Below are 20,730 nucleotides of genomic sequence, written 5' to 3'. Positions count from 1 at the left end.
ATTCTTACCTCAACCAGTTAGCTCTGGCGCCCCCTTTTAAGAGCGCCCATCTATACGTGTCGCGAAAAACGAGCGACGACGAGTATACTCGTCAATCGCAGAGTAAGTATCGCTGTTAAAATATTAGATGAAAAAGATTTCAAAGGTTTCATTTTATAGAATTAACAATTTTATTACTAATATTCACTTGTTCGCTTAACATAAACATATATTCTACATACGTCTTTAAACAGATAGTAACAAAATAATTGTTCCTTAGGCCATTTGTCTAATGTCAGCATGTGGTTCCAACATTAAACAATCGGCACTTACACCACTCGACAGCCTCTACATCTAAAAAAGGTTGTCATAGCGCATAAATAAATTCGTTATGAGAAATGATGAGCTGTTTATTCGTTCGTTTTATTCCAGCCTGGCCTCAAAATGTTCAAAATATCATGTGAGAATATGTTTTCGCTAAAATTACAGTTTAAATAGACAATGGTCGGTACTTTTTACGCACGACGAGTACACTCGTCGTGACACGAAATACCGCCAGTTTTCCATGACGAGTATACTCGTCAAATACAGGCGACTGGTTAAAATACATGGACGACAAAGCGATAAATCGTTGATCCTCTAAAAATATAAAATTCGAATCGTCGACGGTTGATTCGAGCCGGTCCCACCTTCCACCCAAGTCGAGCACGCCTTCTTCAGGGAATTCTCGTTGAAAACAGGTTACGGTATTTCAGCGTAAAGGTGGATAGCCATCGTTCGCGCGAATCCGCGTTTCCATTGAGCGGTAGGGAACGGTCGTGCAGCCTCTCGAAAATAAATGTTCGACTACGTAGCCGAGGATCCACGGAGGCGTCGAGGAGCTGCAAAAGCGTTGCACGGTGTTATCGTCGTCCGCGCTCGCAGCTGGCTCTGCTTACCTGCTCAGGTAGGTAAGTACCGTTCGACGGGCTACCTTCGACGGCAGTCACACCAGAACCTTCGTCGCGTCAGGTGCCCACGGCTCTCCGAGGACCAACGGGACTCTCCTCGGCTGCACGCGAGTTTTTCGATCCCCGGTGGCCACCGCCTCGACGTTTATTCACGAAATCGTCAGATTCGAGGTAAGTCCACGCGTCGGTCTTCTCATTTGGGGTCCAAAACAGACGTCGAGTGTCCAAACTGTAGAAGTCTCTGCGAAAAATAAGTCACGGTGGTTCGAACTCACGATCTTGGGATCCACAGTCGACCGCTTTTCCTACACGGCCAATAATCCCGCACCCTACGATTCGCGTTTGACTCCTTATTATTGAGTACGGGGGGCACGATGCTACAAAACTATGAGAAAACCAAGTTTCGCCTCTCCCACGGACGATCCTGCTAAACTCCAGGGTTACTTCAAGCGCTCTTCGAGGTGCAGATTTATCGTGGCTTCGAATAAAGGTCGGAAGCCTTGGGAAATAAAACTTTGGGACTTCGTAATGGTTACATACCAACAGATCCGTTGGTACGTCTTGCATCGAGCTAACGATCGTCCATCCTGGGACCTACAAATGGCATCGACTCCAAATTTACCATTGGAAGACACTCGTCGTTCATTCATTCGCTAAACGACGAGTAGCGGACTCGCCAAGTTTTTGGTTTACGTGTACGTTCTTTCAGTCGTCGGACAGGTCTCTTTTAACCTATTCATTACCAAATAAATTTAAAGCGTTTTGCCTTGATGTGTAATTTAAGGTATTATTTTCACAATAAAAAGTGATATTAAATTTGTTGTTTTAACAAAAAACATCACGATCTTCTTTTGCAATAATTCGTGACTCGAACGGGTATATACCGATCCTTCGAGTAATCACAATCAATTTGATCTACGAGACATCTCGTAGTTGGCAGTGAATGGGTTAATCGTGTACGTAAATTGTTTACGACACCGGAACTGGGTATGTTTCAGCAGTAAAAAGAATAGAACAGCGATGAGTTATACGTTTACAAAGTACACTGTTAAAGATCGTATTACATCGACATAAATTGCAAGCGTCGACGACTGAAGTATTCAGAGATACCGTGTCGGGTGAATGTTCTCTTCTTCGTGGATCGCTGTTTGGAGTGTACCCACCGACTTTGGCGGTTTTCCAAATTACTTGTTAACGAGACGATGACCCCCCGTGTGTACAAGTAACGCTATGAATCTAAAGTCGACTTTCAAGATCGAAGTTTAGACGCAGCAAAATATGTTTATTTTATATTGTATTCGGTTGGAAACGTGATGCTTGTTGCATTTGACGTTCTTTTAAACGTAGCATTCGTTAATTTAATTTTTCTGTCTACGAACAAAGTCATCGTCAGCTCCCTTTCGATCCACGACGCGTCTCGTCGTTGCACAAAAATTTGAAAAGTTCGATTCACGTGGACGACAGCGTTTCGAGTTTGTTTCAATGTGTGCAAAGTATGCGATCCGCAACGAGTACCGATGTGTCAAGCTTCAATGATCGTATCCACGCTGAAAACACTATCGAACACGCTCTAGTTGATTGCGACTACCGTTGCTGCGGCCACGCGGATTTTCATAACCCGTTTCATAACCCGATCGTAACTTGCCTCTCGTTCCTTCTTCTCAGGAAGTTTCTTCCGGAATCGAGTATTTTCGGAACGATCGCGTTCCGTAAAGATGATGGCGTTTTCCGTGCTCGCGTTTTCGAAGTCAACGTCGACCGTAGTTTAGCTTTTTCAAGGAGATAATACAGTACTTATTTTTCTTTTTTAACTTCTCCGGGAATCGTACTTTCCATTAGGTCGCGATAATTCGGAAGAAATTAAGAGTTTCGTAAAAAATAATCGATAATCTCGAGCATCCTTTTCGAGTGTCAGAAACAATGTCACGTGGCAAATAAGTAACGGTTATATTTTAACGGGTTCAACGAAAAATTCACCTCCATTATTCGTTTCGGTTCGCCGTTTACATGACTAATCGTAATCGCCCAACGTTATCGGTTATGCGCTATTTTCCCGCTGTAATTAGCAATGGATGACATCAACCAGCGAGCGTAATTAAATGTTGTGTGTTTTTTCCATGCCTTCTGAACTTCTTTGACCAACTAGAAAGAATATTGTTCGCGTGCCTATAGTTATTCGAGGTTCGAATAGCTTAATAAATAAACGTATTTTAAACGCAACATATCTCAACTTATACGAGTGTTATCCGAACAGACAAATCTTGTAATTAAAACGTGTTATATCGTCGAGAACATTTCGTTCGAATGGGAATAATTTAGTCTTCGTGGTACAGTAAATAGTACGTGTTAGTTTCCATCGGGCGAACGTTCCGTAACGAAAACAACTTCCTGACTCGAGAATTTCAGAACGCGTTACAAAAACCCGTGCCGTAATCACCGATAAGGACTAATGAGTTGTTATCTTTTCTAACGATAGTTACTTGAGCGATAATTCGTGCTGAAAAGACAAAGGTGTAATTTTTTTAGCGCGTGCGAGGCGCAACATTCTTTTCTAAACGCTTACGTGGCTCTCAAACGTAGGTACGTATCGTTCCATTTCTCTGTACAAATCTGTGTATACAGTCAATCCCATAAGTATTCGTACTTTTTACTTACGTCTATCGAAGACATTTGTCTAAATTGATCGATAGGTTTCATGTTTCCAAATCAATTTTTTGGGATTTTTCGTTCCAACTTTTTCGAAAGTTTCGTTAAAAAAAAAAATTGTTTAGGCACTTATTTGTTTACATCATTGAATTCAGGATGAAAAATTACATAAAAGTACAAAGTTACAAAATTTTGTCTCAATTACTACTGGTAACTAGTTTTGGTTCGCGCCTCTCCCCCCTCCCCTCTTAATTTAGACAAATTTCTTCAGTGGACATAGAGGTTACGAATACTTGTGAGACTGACTGTATTACACGACGTTTTGCAGAGAGAAAGAAAAATCAGACCTAAGAAGAACGTTGCGGTGCCAACAGTAGAGTAACGCGGATAGTGTCGAGTAATTCTTGCCATGTGGGATCTTTTTTTTCTCTCTGCAATACATATAGAGTATAGTTTGTATAGTATAGAGTATAGTTTGTAGGCGAGAAAATGGTCAGAAAATTGAACAAATTCGTACGTTCTTTACGAAAATGAGTAGCAAGAATATCTACAAGCATGTTTACTTTATTTGTTGGTTACTACTGGTTGTAGGTTCGCTTCTTATTTGGTCGTTCGGCATGTTATCAAAATGACGGCCGCGCGATGTATCGACTCCGTTTTATCGCTCTAAATTACCGTGTATTAACGAGGGCGTAGGTAACGAGGAAGACAAACAATTGTCATCGTGTTATCGTTTGTTTAGACGGATTAGTCATATTCTCGCACAAGCTACTAGAATTTATTCGTTATTCCCTGTTTACACGATCCTACTCGAAGCAACTGTTTGCTCGACATCGATACACTCGAGGACTCGATGCTCTTCTCGAGATTCGTTAAATTAAAGGATACCTTTCACCGGATGGCAAGAATGTTGGATAGTTCGCCTCGATAGTTGGAAAGACGAAAGGCGATACCAGCTGTTCCTCAAACGAATCGGTACGAGGATGGCAAATTGCGTTCAACAGGCGTACGAAGTTACTCTGAGCGTGTCTAACGAACTCCTTTAATTACGCATCAAAATGCCGGTGTTCGCGGAGGTCCATGAATCTCCGATTGGCCTTCATAATTCCGGCCGGCTTTGTTTCTTCCCGAGTAACAGGAATCTCGATAGAATCGCGTCCACTGGAATAAAAAAAATTCGAAGACGTTGCTGTAACGAACTCGCGGCGTTCCGTCGATGACTTCTCTCGGCAAAAATGAAAATGGACGCGTAACCGCGGTGTCGCGGCGCCTCCAATCAGGAAATCGTGTCGACGTCCGGCTGACCTTGGAAACCGACGACGTTCCGAGAGTTCTGTCATGCTTTCCCTCTCGGCCACGCGAGAACGAGCTGCAATCTTGCACTTTCCGTGTTTACGCGCGAAATTGATAAATAAAAGCGACTCGCTCATCGAAAGGAACAATGTCAGGGACGATCGTTGCCACGATCATCGGCTGGTCGCGTTTACCGCTGATCGATGTCCCGCAAGCGAAAGAATCGCCTTGGGAGACCCCTCGATCGGGTGGCCTGTTCAGGGGAACTCTTCCAGTTCCTGCTGCTTCATCCAAACAGCGGTCTGTTCCTTTGCTATTTACATACATCGATGACACACACGTACACATTTTCCTTTTCGCATTATGGAATGCTAATTTTTTCAACAGTAACCTTTGAGTGATTTCGTTCTTATTGAATTCAGTCTTCACAGTTGCGCAAACGATACAAAAACCTAATGATGGAACAGATATATCGGTCGCTTTTGACCCGACCATTAAAGGAGGAGGGTCAAATTTAACGAAAGTATCTCCAATCGCTACGCTCCTTTCGGTTGGCGGACGTAGATGGGTAGAATAGGTGGTCTAGGACAACTATTCTAGTTTCGAGTAGTCAAGGTACGATATGGAAGGTGTGCTGTAATAAGGAGGTAGCTCCATTTCTTTCTATGAGGTTTTGAGGCTAGAACATAATCACGGATTTAAAACATTCTTTTTTTTTTTGTGATGCAACGAGGAGGAAAAATTTGAAAAAATGGAGCTGCCGCCTTATTGATGCACACCCCTCGATTCGCTTTTCTACGTAATCCGACTCAACGACTGATTCTATGACTGTAATTGCTTCCTATTCGAGTTTCGAGTAGTCAAGTTACAATATGGGGTGTGTGCTGTAATAAGGAGGTAGCTCCATTTCTTTCTATGTGGTTGTGAGGCTAGAACATAATCACGGATTTAAAACATTCTTTTTTTTTGTGGTGCAACGAGGAGGAAAAATTTGAGAAAATGGAGCTGCCTCCTTATTGATGCATACCTCTCGATTCGCTTTTCTACGTAATCCAACTCTGAACGACTGATTCTATGACTGTAATTGCTTCCTCTGACTAAGTCGATTCTCTCGTTAGTTGGATCTCGAACGTATCGATGCGATGACGCGACTGGATCCGGTCGAAAGGAGGTCACCGCCTCGATTTCAATTTCGACCACGAAGGATCCTTCCCTCGATCGAGAAAGGTATCCAGTTGGCGACCGCGTGCCCTGTCAATTGACGCGAGGTTCGCCGCGTCGCGTCGGCGGAACGATGACTAACAGTGTGTACCGTTAGCCCGAATCGTCCCTCCAACTGGAGAATGTCAATTTCATGCGGTTTACGGTACTGAAATTGCGCGTTAGTGTACGCGGCTCCAATCGTTCGGTCCCCTCTTTCCATTCACGACGCCTCTCGCGCGACCGACCGTCGGCTACTTGGCCGCGATGATGGTGAATCTCAAGGACGAATACGGGAACCTTATCGAGAACGAGCGGTACTCGGGACCGTGCTCTCCGTTCTTTTCAATTCGAATAATAGCACTAGCAGGGTGGTTATCAGCTATAGACCCTCGTGAAACTGTAATCGATATTTTAAAGACAATCGCCGGTTAATAAAATTATATGTTCTTGCTACACAAGGAAATATCGTAGGAAACTCGAGGACTCGTTGCTGATAAACGCTAACATTGTTAATTATATTGTACTTGGAGCGATTTAATTTTATGCGTTAAACTGAAAGGCTCGCGTGGCAAGCTTTCCCGTTACTCGAATATTTCACAGGAATTACCGCATCGTATATCGGAGCCATTCTTCGAGGTTAGACCGAAATGATTTCTAGATGAAAGAAGTATAAAATTCCTCGTACTTTTTCTAGCTATGTCTGTTACGTGACTCTGTTGCGTTAACCCTTCGCAATCGAGGCCTTTTTCCGGTATCTACCAGCAACTCGAGATCCTTTTTTAGCATTCTATTGCCACGAATGGTAAGCTTAGATCGACTTCGAAGATGAGATCTCTAATTTGAGATTTGAGAATCAGGTCACCTTTACTTCACCGACAGTCATTTTATTTATGAAAGTTCGAGTTCTAAAGAAATGAAACTTAAACGAACATTAGTTGATTCACTGCGTCAAACCTAGTGATTGCATTACGTTAAGATGTGACCGAGAGTCACCTCTCGAGTGCAAAGGGTTAATATCTCCTCTTCCTCCATCGATCCTCCATCCTCTGCTCTTCCTATTACTTTACGTAACCCAGCTTTCGGATAAACCTGCTCGCGCGTCACCGTCAACCTTCCTAAACGGAGGCCCGAAAGCGCTGCATCTGTCGAGACAACCGATCAACGGCAGGTGTCCGATCCTCGGCAGGAAAGTATCCGTGTAATAACGACGCATCGTCGGCGAATGTCTTTTGTTACGTGGAGAGAGCAACGGTATATCCGAGTGACCACGAGCCGAAACGTTTCCGTTGTGTCGGTCGCGAGCTCGAAGAAGCCGCGCCTTCCTAAAATAACTCGACCAGAGTCAGGATCCGGTTGAAGGTTAACGACTCCCGTTCCTTTTTCGGGCCCCAGGACGACGCTCCAGAGTGTTAAGAGATGGACGTGGATTGGATAAAAAAAATGGTCGAAACAAAAAATCGAATAAACGTATTTTACGATGGACTTTATCGATGTATTGTGATTTCAGAGGCAGCCAGAAGACAGGAGGAATAAAGGAAGGCAAGATGTGGTTATCGAGAACGTGCATTCTGCTGATCCTCGTTGGTCTCGCGCGCTGCGACGATCACGATGCCGAGGACGCCTCGACCATCTTCCTCGAGGCGGCGAAATCCTTCTTCTCTAATAAGGACAATGTGGATGGCATCCGAGGCATGGCCAGCGCGTTCGTGCAGCCCGATGCTGGAAAACAGGTAGACTGATACAACGATGCTTCTATATTAGGAGATATATTAAATAATATTAAAATAATATTCATCCAAAAGTGGATAAAAGTTCAACGAAGTTGCATCTCTAAAGTTTTAAGCGGAGCGATTTTTCGCATTTCGCTGAACGTCGACAATATTGCGAATTGAGAAGAGGGAAATTCAAGGGGAAGGGTACCAAGGAAACTAAAGGCAAACGTACCAGGAAACGAAGGGAAATTAAATGGAAAATTTCCAAGAAGCTGTATATGACGTCATTGTTTTAGAAAAACTTATTAATTAATACTATATTAAAGCCTGATGATTTATTACGAAATGCGACTTCGTTGACTTCTGGAGTAAATAAATTTATACATAAATAGCAAATAAGTTTAAAAGTAAAATCGTACTTATACAATGGAAGGTATACTAAGTGATTACACGATTAAAAAACTTGCGGCAGTAATTGAGTACGAAGAATTACTGAGAATGTTCCAAAATAGCGACCTTACTCCGAGGTGTATATTCAATGCAAATCCCTTGAACAGGCGGACGAAATGTTCGGTGGAAAATCGAACATGGACGGCGTGGGGCAGATCCTCTCTGGCATCGGGACGTTGTTCGCCGGAAATGGGAATCGTCAGGGTTTCGACTACTCGGTGATAGGCTCGGTCCTCGACGGCATGATGAACACGAACCAGAACACCAAAAGAGCAGCAAAAGAGGTTGACACGGAGCAAGAACCCAGCCTGGATCTGGGAGGCCTGCTGAACCTAGGAAGCATGCTGTTCGGTCAGAACAGGAACCCCGACGTAGTGATGGGAATTCTGCCCATGCTGCTGCAGAATTTCGCGGGAAGCAACGAGGTCGACGGCGATTCCGAAAAAGTGCACGACCACTCTGGCCACTCCTGGTACATGCCTCCAATCCTCGAGAACATACACGTGATGTGGGAGCACTTCAGCAACTCCGAACTGGGTCAAACGTTGTGGAAGAACAGCGGCCTAGCGCAATTCGTCGGTCAGATGTCCGACTCGGACGGTCGTATCCGGTACGAGCAAATTTTGGACAGCTTCGAGAACCCCTCTCTGCGTCGACGATGGATCAGAGTGTTGACGAATTACGTGGGGGAGTGGATCTCCCACGTCAGCGACCCGCAGATCCAGCAGCGTTATTTGAACACGGTGCAATTCGTGGGGAACAGCTTCCTCAAGTCGCAAGGGTTCCCGAAGATGGCCATGTTCGACGCTATGAGACCAATGGAGAGCCTCTGCAGGTAATCAACTAGTTATACACTAGATATATCAATATTCGTGTACCCTCTATGTCTATCGAAGAAGTTTGACTAAATTAAGTAATAGTTTTGATATTACTAAATGAATTTTTCATTATAAAATGCAGGAGTTCGAACGAAAAATAAGGTACGGAGATTCGAACCCACGATCCTCGGATCCAAAGTCAACCGCTTTACCTACAAGACATCAATCCTACCACTTAATCGAAACAAATTTCTTCGATAGATATAGAGGCTACGAATATTTATGGGCCTGACTGTATTTAATGAATGTTATTCGAGTAACGTTTGATGATGATCGACAGGACGATAGACGCGGTCGCGAAGAGACATTTGAGCATGAAGGTGGACAGCTCGCAGTACATTAAGCCAGCGGTGGCGTACGTTCAGGAATTAATTAGCCTAGCTTCGGAAAAGGGATTCATAATGTCTCGAGTGAACGCCAGGGAGATCAGCAACAGACTCAGCGACGTGATCAACAACGATATCATTGATCCCATGTTGAAGGTGAGGAATTAGTAACGTAACACAGATTTATTAACGATAAGGTTTAAATTTCTGTTTGGTACTGACACCGTGGGTCGTTTTTATAGTCGTATCGAGCGTACAAGTGGGCGATCAAGAGTCCCCAATGCGCCAGTCAGATCTTGTGCTCCATAAACGAGAAGAACGAACAGGACGGCAAACAGTCGCCTCTGCGCGACGGCGTGCTGAAGGTGACCAGTTTCCCTGCCGCCTGGGCCGTCAGCAACAAGCTGGGAACCAGTTTCTGGATCTTGTACGGCGCCATCACGGAACACGACAAATGCATCGTAAGTTGCATGCTTTGAATCCCGGCGCTGTTAATAAAACTCAACGATAGGGAAAGAATTGAATTACAGGAAGATAAATAACGCTGTTAGGCGGGCGAGCTTAACCCTTGACTACAGAATGTTTTTTTTCTGGAATCTGCCAGCAATTCGAGATGCTTTCTTAGCATTCTCTTGCCACGAATGCTAAACTTAAATTGACTTTGGAAACACTCTCCCATTTAACGAAGTATTCAAGGAACACCTAGATGTTGCTTTGTACCGCAACCCACAAAGGGTTAATACGTGATCTTTCCTCTTCTTTCTACGTCGTATAGTCCTCAGCGTTCACCCTCTGACCTTTCCTGTGATTTTCAGCAAAAGTATCCAGCCAACTGCACGGAGTTCCACGAAGAGGAGGTTCGCGTTACCACGGAGAGCGTTCACAACGAACTTTGATCTCCGGTCGAGTGTTCCCTCGTGAAAGACATTCCCGATGACAGAAGTCAATAACAAAAACACGTGGACCGTCGTGTGTTGTCTCTCGTTTATAAGATGTGTTTACTACGCGCGACAAGGCGTAATCGGTTTATTATATTAAGAGGCTCGATCCACCGGTAAAAGTCGACGTAGGTAAAGGGACGTCGCTGTTTAAAATCCCTCTACCTTCTTCGCGTGTACATACGAATAAGAAAAAAGGTACCGTGGACGTAGCGCAATAGCATAGGCGATTAATTTCTGACAATTTTTTTATTTATTGTGATTTTGAGAAAGGATTCTTTTGTTTTGTTTTACGTTGCACAACTATTCCAACAGTAACTTTGCGGTGCCCGACGACGTTCGTTCGAAGTGTCTGGAAAACGCTGCGGTACAGTTAGGCGTGAAGGCACTGATTACGATTACTTTGACTTTTCATTATATTTATTTCCACTGAAGGAACCTATACAAATTCTATTTCACGAGAAGACCGTGATTCGTTACAACAGACGAGTTCTTAAGGGCACCGTAATTTCGAGCCAAGGAGAGCTCGAGAAGAGACGGAAATCCGTTTGAAATCTGTTCGATGGCGCGCGCCCGTTTGCACCGAATTTATAAGGCGTTTTGTCTGCAACAGCTCTTGTAAATATTAGGTAAAAGCCAAATAAAACGTATGATGGATGTATAAGACACATCGCGGACCGTTTCGTTCCACCTTGCAACCTCCACCCATCCTTCGCCGTTACTTCCTCTTGATGTTTTTGCACGCCCACTCGAGGCCCTCCTGAAACATTCGAAATACGTTCTAACCCTTTGCATTCCGAATTATATTTCAATTTCGTTACCTCCGACGCTTCTAAGTGTTTTATTTGAAATTTACTTTAACTAAAAAATAAGGCAATTTAAATATAGAAAGACAGAAATTCACTTAAATACCAGTTTTATTCACGCTATAGTTGTAGTTTATAACTTTCAAATGTATGATATAGATTTGGACACGAAAGAAATGTCCAAGATATTAGGTGGATTGGAAAGTAATGTCGTTTTTTCAATTTCAAATACTTGTTTATCACTCACTAGCTCGTTGATTTTTATCGATCTGGCATTCAAAATTTTTACACTAAGTGGCAAAAGGATGTTGATAACGAGGGCGATTACATAATTGATTAGAAAAAGGAATTTATTAATAATTAGTTTGAATTTAATGTGAAATAAACGACATTACTTTCCAGTCCACCTAATAAAAACTCTCCTGAGATAAAAAACTGATGTCAAGTCACACTCGACATAGGAGCGCAAAGGGTTAAGCTTGTACCGATCGTACGCGATCGCTAGTTTACCGTTAGCGTACCTTTACGCCTTTCCCTTCGGTGGCGATGCACGACTGTATCTGCCAGTCGCGATCCTTGATATTGTGCAATCCCAGGCCTTCTGCGATTTCAGCTGCGGTTACAGCCTGTCCGAGATCCTGTTTATTCGCGTACACCAATAACGGAACTCCGCGTAGTTTCTCTTCCAGCAAAAGTTCGGATAACTCTTGGCCCGTCTCCTCTAGTCTCTTTATGTCGGCGCTGTCCACGACGTATATCTTTGTAAAAAGAAAACTGTTCTCGTACCATGCTCTCTATTTTCTTTAGGAAACATCAAAATCCAGATCGCTTACCAGGACGTCCGTGTTCTCGAAATAATTTCGCCAGTACGGTCGAATTTTTCGAGCACCGCCTATATCCCAGACGTTCAACTTGAAACCCTCGCTTTGCACGCTTTTTATATTGAACCCCTGAGTTGGCGTTACCTTAAACAAACATTCAAATAATTTACGACTGTGAATAGTTCAACACGAAGAGGTGGGAATTTTGTATTTTTAAGTTTATGCTGTAACTAAATGAATTGTGACAAAAAACATGAAAAAAAAGAAATGCCATGGGAATTCTGTCCTATAAATGGTTAAACGCGACTCGTATAAATATCGAGATGCATTTTATACCTGTGTAATGTCTTCGTTGGCCAAAGATTTTAAAATCGTTGTTTTTCCAGCGTTGTCTAACCCCAGAAGAAGCAAACGCAACTCTTTATCCGGATTGGAGCGCAGTTTCCTCAAGATTGATAAGAGTCCCTGTTGTTGGATACAAAGGGAATTTAAATTAGTACAATAATAGGAAACTATAGTTTATCTATAGTCTTCTACTTAGGAACACCGAACATTTAAATTTAAATCGCGCGCTTTTCGAGATAGCAGACAGAATTGCCACGCACTGTTGAGTGCGAAACGCATTAAGGTGCTCTTGGAAAAAGTTGAGGAATTTTTCGTTAAAACATAGAAACTACGTTTCGTTAAAACGTAGAGTGTTAAAGGAACAATTGACACAGAGATAGAAGATTTTCTGTTGAACGAAATACATCGTTGTAAAATAGTTTGCGCTGAAATTCGAGGGTGCCGTGATTGTCAGGTTATGTTGTACACGTCTCGTGCTTTGACAGATACGCTTCTAGCTGTTGAAAGGGGTGCAGAATAAAACGTTTCGTGCTCCTTTAAAGTCGATTATTCTTTATTCGTTACCATATTCCGTTTGTTTGTTATTCAACAGGAACAAAAATCTGGTGACTCTTTAACTACGGCGAGTTGCTGGCTTGGTTATCGTCTGCAGAGTTTGTGTTGTTTCCTTCGTATCTAAGGAAACTGGTGCTTTACATTTCGACCAATAATCTTTCACACGATGCGCGTAAAGACGTGACACTTCGAATAGAAACTTTGTCGCTTCGTTTAATACGGAGAATTCGATTTCTACAGCCAAGGAGATTGTACCCTTGACGTGTAGTTTCTTCTTACTTCTGAATGTACACATAAGTCAAGCTTATACTTAGGGTTCAATAAGGTGCATAAACAGTATTTGTTCACAAAGAATTTTATTGGTAGAAACACGATGCTTTATTATGCTGGTTTCAATACCAGTACATTGTTTTCAAACAGCGAAGGAGTAATTTTTGCTGTAGATTCGTTTACAGAAATTCCATTTCCTGGAATTACAGAGTTCCAAGTAGGTTGGAGTTATTTTCTCCTTTGGAGGGAGAGGGAATTATATATTTGTAAGAAGGCTCAAGAAAATATTACAGATGATAATATCATATTGATACAAATACCAGAGAAACCGTTAGACAGGTACAGCGTGTGTACCGGAATATCCCTCCCCAAATGTATTCTACTCCAAGTTTCATAGTTACTTTTTGTAGTTGTCGACAAGCTGCAGTTGGCAAAGACAGTATAGTAATCGTATCGATAGACAATGAAATGTGGAGATATAAGATTTATGAAAACTCTTGGAATAAGGTGACCAACTTTATTCCAAGCAACGATGATTTGAAAGATGAATATCCAGTGAAAGTTTTACAAGGAGGGTGTACGGTAGTTCTCACCAATTTAGGTACATACAATTCTCAAAATCAGAGAAACGATAAGATTTGCATACGCGTTAATTTATACTCTAGGTCGTGCGTTTAACGTTCCAATATTGGTTGATATGCCAAAGAGGGTAAAGTTTGTAGACGTCGCTTGCGGATTCGATCACGCTATCTTACTGGCGGAAAATGGTGACGTTTATTCAATGGGAATGGGAACGTACGTACTACCAGCATAGCGTCTCTATCGTATCCGCGATTAAATGAAAAGATACGGTTTGTAAAAATAGGCGCGGTCAGCTAGGACACAATGATTTGGAGGACTGTGACGATCCAAGGATTATCGAGGCTTTAGCTGGTCTCAAAGTCGTTCATATTTCCGCCATGGGTTGGCACAGTGCGGTGGTTACGGATCAGGTGAATATTTTCACAGGATGAATCGGATCAAAACTTTTCGTAGAAAATATTTTTAAATTATAGGGTGACCTTTACACGTGGGGATGGAATACGAATGGAGAGTTAGGGTTACCTGGCCAAGCCAGCAAAGTAGTGGCTGTGCCCACGGTGGTAGATTTTACGAACGATCGAAATGAGAACGTAGAGATGTCCGTGAAAAAAGTCGAATGTGGAAATACATTCACCGTCTGCATGATGGGTACGTGTTTCTAAGCGTTCAAAGTTTAGGGAAAACAAAAATACGAAATGTTAGCGATTATTTACGATAGCGCCGTCCTCGCTGACTATTGTAAATAATTACCGAAAGATTCGTCTTTCCAACAGATGACGGAACGCTTTGGGGTTGCGGATCTAATAAGTACGGGCAGTTAGGACAACCTCGAGAGGCACTACCGAACTCCCCAAAGTTTGTCAAACTCGAAGTGCCTGCAAATATTAAAGACTTCAAGTGTCGCGACTGGGGAACCACGCTCGTAACGGATTGAGCTTGTAATCTTTCACGGATAATAATTTCTCAACAAAAAAAAATAAAAAAAAAATAAAAAGATGTTTTTCCATCGTCCGTTGAATTCTCCTGGTTTACCGCGTGTCCTCGTACTGTTCAAATATTTCCAACGCGTTTTCTGCTTCTATCAGCGGTAAAATAAATTTACGCTTGTTCGTTAACATCTCTTCGTCTGTTAGAGAAGGCGGAGGAGTCACGGGTACTTCCGGTTGTGTTCTTTTCTTTCTTTTACCTGTAAGATAGAAAAAAAATGTTAATACGAAAAACAATTATTTTGTCGGAGACATTAGAAGAAGCATTTTACAACACCTGTCGTTTTCTTCTCCGGTTTTTTCGACTTTCCAAATCTCTGCCGAAGTTTCACGTCAAAAGGCATCGACATAGGATCTGCCAGCTTCACTGGCCGTGGTTCTCGAAGAACAAATGGCAGTTCACATATTTCCAATTCTATTGGCTCAACGAAGACTGCGTAGACGAGGGTGTATCGAAACTCGTTGGCGTACCTGCTCGATGAAAATTATTTCAGTAACATTCCGGCACTCGTGTCGCTTATCCTCCTAATTAACGAACTTACATGTCGTATGTACATTCCATCAGGGCGTCCAACGCAAGAATTGGGTCTACGTTGCTGAAAGGTTTCTCGATTTCTTCCGACACGGATGATGATGGATTTTCGAGGCTATCCGAGAATGTTTCTTTTCTATTTACTTCCTTCTTGACATTGCTGCGTGACTCTTTGCTTTGCCTTTTCTGCAGACTTGTGGAAAATACGAAACATAGACACTCGAGTTAAATAGAATTTACAGACCAACGAAAGCGGTTGATTACTTTTTCGTTGACTCTCGTTTCGACTCGTTTAAAATCGACGAACGTTGGTCGTTCACCGAATGCTCTTCAACTTCCGCTTTTTCCGTGTCATCGTTAGACACGATTTCGTCCCAGTAAGGCACTCGATTCTCTTCGGTCACTTTAGAAGCAGCCACGTTGAAAATCTCTTTCATCTCTTCGAGAAACGTCTCACGAGGATGCTTCTTATCTGCCAATGAACGAAAATTTCAAGCAGAAAGTAAGGAGCTATGCATACAGATGTAAATTTTAATTTTTTTACCTCGAATCAACGTCATTTCCCCAGCCAGCCAACTGATCAAGACGCTCAAGTAATAGCCATCGAGGTTCTTTTTGTTCTGTAGAACTTGAAGCGCTAACGTGTCTAGGAACCAAAAGGAAGCCATGTTTGTCTCGTAGTCGGTGATCTCGAGAGCATTTCCCAGCGATCTGCGGAAATACGAAGACTCTACACGCTTTAGTACCATTATTTCGATACAAGAATAAATATTCTAACTCGATGAGATCCTGTGGTCTCTCGCTCTCGATTCTGAACGATGTCCCGATCATGCTCTTGAATTTAGATGGAAGGGTCGCCAGAAACTTTTTCTCAGGTTCGACGAAGACTTCTGACCGATCCATCGACTGTCCATCGGGTTGCTAGCAAATTTTTAACCAAATCGAATTTCGCTAACTCTTATCGTGGATTCGCATCGACACCAGTGTCGGGCAAAATGTAATTCACGATTACCATTACCGAATAACCAGTACTCGGGTTTAATGATTAATCGGAAACCATTATCCATGCAAGATTACCAATTAGTGATTTATAATTCCATATTACAAATGCAATTTACGATTACTGATTAATGACAATTGCGCACGCGCGGATTTACCACGTAACGCAACTAACGAAGCGTCGAGCTCTCGCGTGAAAGGGGCCACGGGGGTTGACAACGATGATTTTACTTCTATAAAATGTTTGTAACTATTTGAAAAGTAAAGTAGAGGAAATGACCACTGCTGTAAGACCCAACACTGGTCGACGTCTACCGACACAAATGTTTCCCGGCATCGTCGAAAATCAGGAACCGTGAAAGTTGAATGCAAAGCCATGGGACTGACGTTTCGTTGAAGGCTGTCCGCGATAAGGGCTGTTCGAGAGGCTCGAATACCGAATTTTTCGACGTGTGACGGATAAATGACGCGCACGTGCACCTCTTTGCATTCGATCCTCTCGGCGTCGACGTACGCCGCAGATGAAACGATTAGAGCTAGGAAACTGAACCTCGTTTTCGGTTTCACCGTGTGGATCGCTTTCGTTCTTCGTATTCGACATTTCTGGTCTCCTTTGGTCGATTCTGTAACGACAGTACGGGAAAATGCTCGCGGGATCGGCACGTCTCTTGTTCGAATCGAGCGATGTCGAGGTGTCGCGATGAAAAATAATGAAACAATCGAGGAAGAACGGTTCGTTCATTGTTTTTTTTTTTTTTATTCATTGGTTTTATTTTTTAATTTTTTTTCCATATTTTGTTCAATATTTTCAGAAAATAACACTCCAAAGCGAAAAAACCGTATATTCTCACCAATCCCAATGTGTGTATAATATATATATTATACTTCTCATATATAATATATATGTATATATATATATAATATATATATATAATGTATACTTTTATACTTTATATATAATAATATTATGTAGAGTAGCGCACACTTTAGACTGTTATGTATCGATACCGTTTTAATAATTTTATCGATAAATTACAAATATTGAAAAACATGAAACAGACACAGCAGGCGAGGACGCGGGGAGTTTCGCTTATTCTCGGGGACATCTTTTTTACTTGCGGAACCGTGAAAAATGATTCTTTTGGTCTCAGCGACGTGTTATTGGTCGGGGCTCCCGTTTACCTCGGTAGTTCTCCGATTGAATAATCGGATTCGGTGCTCGATCGACGTTTCGTTCTCGAGAAAGAGGTCGAAGATCAGGGAAGACCGACGGTCGAGAAAACAAACAGAATGTCTCGCCGCGTGGAACGTCTTCCCCATTGTTCGCTCTTTCTCCTTTTCTTTTTTCTGTTTTCCTTTTTTTCGTGGAAAAGCGCGCGGAGAACAGCCGAGAAAGCTGAGAGAAACGGGAAACTCGACGAACCGTGCGCCCCTCGGGACACTACTAAACAGCTATATACTATATCGTATAGGTCGCTCGAAAATCCCCGAGTCCCGGCGCGACTGACAATTTTTTTTTTTTTATTTATATATTTTCACACCGAAGTCAGAAAGGCAATACGCAGTATGAACTTACTTAGTACATTTGTGTGTGTATGTGTGTACGCGTATGTGTGTGGCTTTTATAACTATTTCCCATTTTTTGTTTCTCTCTCTGTTTTCTGTATATATATATATATATTTTTTTTTTTTCATTGGGTGTGGTTGTTACTGTGGTAGTTTGTTACTGTTGTATTCCGTATCTTGTTCATGTCTTTTGTTTGTATGTTTGCTTCCACGCGTTCCTCCTGCTTCTCTGTATGGAATTCTGTTTTCTAGGTCTACCGGAAGGTTCTGTTCGGTCGGCTCGCTACCGCGAACACGCTAGAAATGTTTCCGAACAAATTCAAAACGATCGATACGATTAGAACGACGGGTAAAATGCCTCTTTTGTTCTCTACGCTCCGAAGGATACCTTCGTTCGATTCTCGATGGCCTGTGTCACCTTGGATACTCGAGTCGTTGCTTCTAGATTTATGCAACTCTGTTTGTACCGTAAATTTGCGTAACATGGAACCGCGTTACTCGTTGGAATTCGGATAACACGCAAATAAGGAGAATAGAGTTATGATTTGATCAAAGGGATCACAGTAAGCTATATAGATACTTTCCGATAGGTGCAAACCCCGTGGAACACGGACAGAACGTTCGGGTAGAGCTAACGATAATTCTTCTTTTTCGTTCGCCATCTTAGCGATCGCGTCTTATAACCTCTTGCCGCGTCGATCGGTATTCCTTTTCAACCTGTTCTTTTCCGGCGTTTACTTTTCGGTGCCTTATCTTCTTCCTTTTGCATCTACGTTTCTAATTACACGTGTGCTGGTTGGACCGTTTTCGTTCCATCTTCCCCCGTTTCTTCCCGAGTCTCGTAAAATCATCCGGCGATACGTGACTGCTCGGAGGGTTTTTCTTTTTGTGGGGTGAGAATCGTATACAGACGCAGCCAATGAAATCTGAACTGAAAAATAACAAACGGAAAATAGAAAAGCATAAAACAATGAACTCTAGACCGAAGCACCGAAGAAGAGAAAGGTGGGATATTTAGGTAGAGAGCCGTGATTTCGAATCGCCTCGTCCGCTTCTTTCCTTCTCGCTCTTCCACCGTGACGCAAGACTTGTGTATTTTCTTTTTTCTTTTCGTACAGGTAAAAGGAAAAGAAATCGCGCGATTCTCCACGGTCATCGAAGGGAAGAAGTAATCACTTACGACAACTGCTGGCGAAACGCAAAATAAAAAATTAAAAACCGAGGAAATTAAATATTTTCAATCGATTTTATTGAAAATAATACAACAAAATATCTCATAATAATAATAATAATAATAATAATAATAATTAAAAATAATTAATAATTAATGATACGTACTGTTCTATTCGATATCTAAATAATCATGTCTTAAAACGTTGTTTAAATAATAATAATATTATCATCGGCATTAATCAATGTAATAAAATAATAATAAAGGCAATAAAGTTAATAATAATAATAATAATTATATCATAGAATAATGCATCAATAAACAAACTTAATAATCTAATTATTGGTTAATGATTCGTCATCGTCCTCGATCGCTATCAATGGATCTTTTTTCTTTACCTAGTCATTAATAATGGATAATTAATTAATTCATTAATTAAATTACACGTTGCTTGGATATGCACATAGAGATATAAAGTCGTTTTTGGTCCCACCTAACTGCAAACGTTATATTCATACAACATTATTTTTTTTGTTTGTTTTGTCGTCGCATGGATCGCTTTATATGTATATGCGTGTGTATCGTGTGTGGATGCGTGTGTGTGTGTGTGTGTGTGTGTTTTGTCCTTGTACGAGTGTAGGTGTTTCGTTACGTGTGCTCTCGTGTTTTGCGAAAAACTATTGGTTTAACTATCGGTAAAGCTGTCGTTTCTCGAAAAAATTTGTAATCGCGTATACACATGAAAATGTTCCGTTCGCCCATTATAAAATCGCCTTCTGCTCGTTCCTTTATCGCTACTATATTCTTTACAATTGTATCGTCGTTCACGGCGTATCGTGTCCCGTGGTGAAATAAACGAACGAAGGAAAAACGAAAAGAACAGAAAGGAAAACTCGATCTTGGGGGTATCAACAACATTTCGCGATCAAAAGCGATGCGCGCGGCCGTGTTTTGAAACTTCACGCTTCTATCGCGGCTTCGTTTTTCTTTCCTCCGAAACGTAATTTCCATAAGTTCTCTTAATTTCCTTCGCGCCCTGGTATCCAACGACTCGCTCGGTTCCTCAGTTTCTCGGCGATCAATGGGACGTGTTCCCATTCGGTTTCTCTGTTACATCCCAGAACGAAAAAATGAAAAAAAAAAAAAACTTTTTACAACTGGCATTTCGTTATGCTCCTTTATAGTACGTACGCTTAAGTTACCTAATAACATTACTCTCACTAGATACATCACCGTGCGAAGAGGAACGCGTCTGGCCACGTCGCCATTGCGGCCCTTAATCTTCCACGACAACATTTTACAGCCAATCGAGATAATTTCCACGCGGTACCGCCGCAATTAAACCTAATTTGATCTTTCTCATTAAGGCTAGATTACGCGAATTTTACTTAACAATTTCTCGCACGAATACTGCTTTCTATCAGTCGCATAGTTTTCGATTTAGCCTGGTCACCAACGTTGCTCGCGAGTCCACCGCGCCTTCTCTCTTCCCTTGCCTCTTTTATTCCAATAACGCGCAACGAGTGTCCGTTAAATTATCATTTTTATCGAAAGAGCGACGATTAAGCGTCGTCTCCTAATTCGTATGAATTTATTTCTTTCGCCCCACCTCTGCGATACTTGTTTAGTTCGCGCTTCAATCGCTATTTCGGGCTTTTATTCTTGAGAGAGAAAAAGAGAGAGAGAGAGAGAGAGAGAGAGAGAGAGAGAGAGAGAGAGAGA

The 20,730-nt window shown here is 42.1% G+C and overlaps 4 protein-coding genes across 5 annotated transcripts; 2 read left to right on the top strand and 2 right to left on the bottom strand.

The window, feature by feature from the left end:
- The first annotated feature begins 953 nt into the window (after positions 1–953).
- Positions 954–11,043, top strand: LOC128874541 (uncharacterized). 2 transcript variants are annotated; one of them, XM_054119360.1, is made up of 6 exons: positions 954–1,100; positions 7,579–7,801; positions 8,341–9,068; positions 9,392–9,593; positions 9,680–9,898; positions 10,253–11,043. In XM_054119360.1, the coding sequence occupies exons 2-6, from the start codon at positions 7,616–7,618 to the stop codon at positions 10,331–10,333; spliced, it is 1,416 nt and encodes a 471-aa protein (XP_053975335.1). In that variant the 5' UTR covers positions 954–1,100; positions 7,579–7,615; the 3' UTR covers positions 10,334–11,043. The 2 variants fall into 2 exon arrangements, with proteins under 2 accessions (XP_053975335.1, XP_053975336.1); XM_054119361.1 differs by lacking the exon at positions 954–1,100 and adding an exon at positions 3,491–3,509.
- Positions 10,761–13,047, bottom strand: LOC128874544 (ADP-ribosylation factor-like protein 3). Its single transcript, XM_054119364.1, has 5 exons — positions 12,912–13,047; positions 12,339–12,467; positions 12,015–12,146; positions 11,703–11,939; positions 10,761–11,135 (listed from the first exon to the last, which is right to left on the bottom strand). The coding sequence occupies exons 1-5, from the start codon at positions 12,912–12,914 to the stop codon at positions 11,094–11,096; spliced, it is 543 nt and encodes a 180-aa protein (XP_053975339.1). The 5' UTR covers positions 12,915–13,047; the 3' UTR covers positions 10,761–11,093.
- On the top strand, positions 12,583–14,748 carry LOC128874542 (RCC1 domain-containing protein 1-like). Its single transcript, XM_054119362.1, has 6 exons — positions 12,583–13,511; positions 13,583–13,773; positions 13,838–13,967; positions 14,038–14,164; positions 14,228–14,402; positions 14,528–14,748. The coding sequence occupies exons 1-6, from the start codon at positions 13,276–13,278 to the stop codon at positions 14,686–14,688; spliced, it is 1,020 nt and encodes a 339-aa protein (XP_053975337.1). The 5' UTR covers positions 12,583–13,275; the 3' UTR covers positions 14,689–14,748.
- Positions 14,749–14,782: 34 nt separating this feature from the next.
- On the bottom strand, positions 14,783–20,724 carry LOC128874543 (uncharacterized). Its single transcript, XM_054119363.1, has 5 exons — positions 15,817–20,724; positions 15,537–15,744; positions 15,283–15,465; positions 15,018–15,211; positions 14,783–14,940 (listed from the first exon to the last, which is right to left on the bottom strand). The coding sequence occupies exons 1-5, from the start codon at positions 16,019–16,021 to the stop codon at positions 14,783–14,785; spliced, it is 948 nt and encodes a 315-aa protein (XP_053975338.1). The 5' UTR covers positions 16,022–20,724.
- Between the last annotated feature and the right edge of the window lie 6 nt (positions 20,725–20,730).

Source organism: Hylaeus volcanicus, chromosome 4 (assembly GCF_026283585.1).
Source record: "Hylaeus volcanicus isolate JK05 chromosome 4, UHH_iyHylVolc1.0_haploid, whole genome shotgun sequence".
NCBI lineage: Eukaryota > Metazoa > Arthropoda > Insecta > Hymenoptera > Colletidae > Hylaeus > Hylaeus volcanicus.
This window is presented reverse-complemented; position numbering and strand designations above follow the sequence as displayed.

Excerpts from the sequence above, each read along its gene's own strand:
- LOC128874541 (XM_054119360.1), top strand. The coding sequence starts at position 7,616 with ATGTGGTTATCGAGAACGTGCATTCTGCTGATCCTCGTTGGTCTCGCG. Across the intron at positions 7,802-8,340 it reads AGCCCGATGCTGGAAAACAG|GCGGACGAAATGTTCGGTGG; the intron begins GTAGACTGATAC and ends TCCCTTGAACAG. Across the intron at positions 9,594-9,679 it reads TCATTGATCCCATGTTGAAG|TCGTATCGAGCGTACAAGTG; the intron begins GTGAGGAATTAG and ends TCGTTTTTATAG.
- LOC128874544 (XM_054119364.1), bottom strand. Across the intron at positions 12,147-12,338 it reads CCAACGAAGACATTACACAG|GTAACGCCAACTCAGGGGTT; the intron begins GTATAAAATGCA and ends TGTTTGTTTAAG. Across the intron at positions 11,940-12,014 it reads TCGAGAACACGGACGTCCTG|ATATACGTCGTGGACAGCGC; the intron begins GTAAGCGATCTG and ends CTTTTTACAAAG.
- LOC128874542 (XM_054119362.1), top strand. The coding sequence starts at position 13,276 with ATGCTTTATTATGCTGGTTTCAATACCAGTACATTGTTTTCAAACAGC. Across the intron at positions 13,512-13,582 it reads CCAGAGAAACCGTTAGACAG|TTGTCGACAAGCTGCAGTTG; the intron begins GTACAGCGTGTG and ends TACTTTTTGTAG. Across the intron at positions 13,774-13,837 it reads GGTAGTTCTCACCAATTTAG|GTCGTGCGTTTAACGTTCCA; the intron begins GTACATACAATT and ends TTTATACTCTAG.
- LOC128874543 (XM_054119363.1), bottom strand. The coding sequence starts at position 16,021 with ATGGTACTAAAGCGTGTAGAGTCTTCGTATTTCCGCAGATCGCTGGGA. Across the intron at positions 15,466-15,536 it reads AAACGAGAGTCAACGAAAAA|TCTGCAGAAAAGGCAAAGCA; the intron begins GTAATCAACCGC and ends ATTTTCCACAAG. Across the intron at positions 15,212-15,282 it reads ATGGAATGTACATACGACAT|GTACGCCAACGAGTTTCGAT; the intron begins GTAAGTTCGTTA and ends TTCATCGAGCAG.